Source organism: Sinocyclocheilus anshuiensis, unplaced genomic scaffold (assembly GCF_001515605.1).
Source record: "Sinocyclocheilus anshuiensis isolate Anshui unplaced genomic scaffold, SAMN03320099.WGS_v1.1 scaffold510, whole genome shotgun sequence".
Lineage (NCBI taxonomy): Eukaryota > Metazoa > Chordata > Actinopteri > Cypriniformes > Cyprinidae > Sinocyclocheilus > Sinocyclocheilus anshuiensis.
In genome coordinates this window covers 1,290,430-1,293,626 of record NW_015542360.1, presented here as the reverse complement: position 1 = coordinate 1,293,626, position 3,197 = coordinate 1,290,430, and the positions used below count along the sequence as shown (strand labels likewise).

Below are 3,197 nucleotides of genomic sequence, written 5' to 3'. Positions count from 1 at the left end.
ATCAACGGCTAGCCGTGCTTTGCGTCGGGCGGTTCTTTGCCTCCACGTCATACATTTAAAATCCTTTAATGCACAGCTAGCCGTTGATTATCCCTTACATATTACATAAATACGCCAGCAGGTGGCAAAAAAAGGTGCCTTATGTGTTATTATGTCTTAAAGGGGTCATATGATGCTGCTAAAAAGAGCATTATTTTTATATATATATATATTCTAGAATGCGTTTTATATTCTTGTTTTTGTCTCTTAGAAATATAAATACCTTTTCTTGTTTGTTGAAAAACCTCAAGGTTGAAAGTCAAGGACACACTTAGTTGTTGGCTCACTCCACAGATGTGTCCAGTGTTTGTTTGTGAGACTGAAGCGGTGAGACAAACTCCATATATAATTTACTGTAAAACTTGGAAGTAGTGTGCTTTCTGTTTGTGCAATATTTCAAAATCAATATTTGATAATCAAAATTATATATACATTTTTTATAAAAATAAAATATTTTTATATTGTTTTTGTCTCCTAGAAATGTAAATATCTCATCTTGTTTGGTGAAAAAGCTCTTTGCAACTTTGTGTTGCAGACAAAAACAAGTACAAAGTTAGTTGTTGACTCTGCAGATTGGTTTAGTGTTTGTTTGCGAGACTGAAGCACGTTTCATGGTTTCTTCCTGCAGAACAGGAACTCTGGAGCCCGGAGACAAGCTGCTGGCCATAGATAACATCCGTCTGGAGAACTGCTGCATGGAGGACGCCGTCCAGATCCTCCAGCAGAGCGAAGACCTGGTCAAACTCAAAATCCGCAAGGATGAGGACAACTCAGGTGTGTGTGTGTGACCTGCAGTCCAGCTTCAGGTGTTTCATATTTAAAAGGAAAGAAACAGGGCATTGTATCATATAGGGGGCATTGTTTTGCATTGTGATACTATTTTCCTCCCATTATTTGCTAAATCCTCATTACTGTAATGCATTTGTATGTTTTGGAGTTTTGAGTTTCTGTCGATATTCTCGAATGATTTTCATTTGAGATTCATGCTGTTAGAATTCATTCATGAAAAGCACTTTTCTTTTAAATTGATCTCAGCATAAATTAAAAACAGTACGTCAAATATTATCATGATAAGAGTTTACTATTTAAATAATATAGTACATTATTATCTTCATTACATACATTGCATAAAAAATGTTCATCGTTCTATAAATAGGCTTTCTTTATGAAAAATACTGTTTTATAGTATCTTTTATTTATTTATCTTATATATGGTTATTTTAGACTATTAGAAATGTAAATCCTTTTTTCATTTTATAAATAATCATCATAAAGTTTTAGCATGTTTCTCATTCATCATTACATTTTTATAAATTATGATGCCAAATGATAAAGATTAAAATAAAACTTAAATCAATATTTAGTTTTAGCATGATAAGAGTTCATGGTTTAAAAGTAAATATTACATTATTATCCTCATTATGATTTCCTCAGCACAAATGTTTGTGGTCCACAAATAGGCTTTCTTTATGCAAAATACTATATTTTATAGAATTAGAAATATATTTTATAGTTATATTTGTTAATATTTTATTTGTATATGGTTGTTTTTGCCTCTTAGAAATATAAACTTTTTATTTTAAATTGTCATTTGTTACTTTTTGTCATTTATGTTGATAAAAATAAAATACAACAATAAAATACAAAAGAAAATATAAATACATTTAGTTTAGTTTAGTTTACTGTTTGTCTTTTAGAAATATAGGATGAAATATGAAATATGACCCGGTCGGCTAATCCAAGTTATTCCAAAATTAATCAGTCAATCCGAAATAAAATATCTGGCCCTATTTTGATTTTAAACATCCAATTTGAAAATCATACTGAAAGCATGTCAATGTGTAATTCAACATTTGACCGCCAGGTGTCAGTATATTACAGCATTTATAAAACGGAGAGTTTTCCGGTCCTTGATTCTGATTGGCTGAGCCACGTTCGAATTGCTCTGTTTTATTCTGTGAAACCTTACTACGTATATGGAATAACCGTTTTATAAAAGCAATAAGCCCCGTGAAGCCGTGGTTTACAGTGAATTTATAACCGCTAAGGGGGTTTTAGGCACTCGTATAAATTATATACAGTATAAATTCACTGTAAACCACGGCTTCATGGGGCTTATTGCTTTAATCTACTTCAAATGCCAAATAGTTCAAGGATGCAACCATAATAACAAATAAATCCTGTCAATCAAACATTGGCCACACCTACTCGTTCTTTATTATTACTAGTTTCCACATTGAGAACAATGGTAAAAACTATTCAAAACTATAAAAATGACACGAATGGGAATTATGTAGTAAATTTTTGTTGACATGACAGAGATCAGTCGTTGCTGATTTTGTGTTATGAGGTAAAACACAGTCTGTGGTCAGAGAAGCAGATGAAGCGAAGCGTCTTATCGTTGCTTTGAAGTGAAAATGTCTTTGTTTGACCTGTTTTGCAGCTCCAAGAGCGAATCAAGAGATGTAAACACCGAGCTCTTCTGTTCACAATGTTCAATTATTCATTGAATATCCATAATGTGTTGATATGAATGCGTGTCAGCTGAATCTAGTGTCCTCAGAATGATATGTGACAGCAGAAGCGTGTCCTCTGTGCAGACGAGCAGGAGTCGTCCGGCTCCATCATCTACACGGTGGAGCTGAAGCGCTACGGCGGCCCGCTGGGCATCACCATCTCCGGCACCGAGGAGCCCTTTGACCCCATCATCATCTCAGGCCTGACCAAGAGGGGTCTCGCTGAGAGGTGAGCCACGGGACACAGATCCAACCTAAACCTGCCCATACGGGACGCCAAACACACCAGATGTGAGAGCGAACGGAGCGATGTTACAGAGCTCAATCAACCTAATCTCACCAGCACGGCTCAGAGCACATTTCCTGATTCATCACTGCTCGGCAGAAAACTGGCGAGCAGTTTCTTCACTGCGCTGTTTCATCCACATTCAGTGTGTTTGGCTTCCCATATCCACATGTATCCACCTCAGCTGCCCTCACACTAGATACGCATATGCTGCCCTCTCTCTTTCTGACTCTTAGAATTAATTACTTAATTAACAGTGGCAATAATAATAATAATAATAATAATAAAATATTAATACAGGTAATAATTATTATTATAATAATTTTAAAATATCAATACAGATAATGATAATAATA

At 34.9% G+C, this 3,197-nt stretch overlaps 1 protein-coding gene across 1 annotated transcript in view; it reads left to right on the top strand.

Moving 5' to 3' along the window:
* Window positions 1–667: 667 nt before the first annotated feature.
* The window catches only part of LOC107691890 (glutamate receptor-interacting protein 2-like), a gene marked incomplete at its 5' end in the record, with an annotated part of 12,655 nt that continues 10,125 nt past the window's right edge, over window positions 668–3,197 (top strand). Inside the window, 2 exons of the mRNA XM_016490719.1 lie at window positions 668–813; window positions 2,640–2,784. Coding sequence (XP_016346205.1) covers window positions 668–813; window positions 2,640–2,784 — 291 coding nt within the window. The remainder of the gene's footprint in view (window positions 814–2,639; window positions 2,785–3,197) is intronic.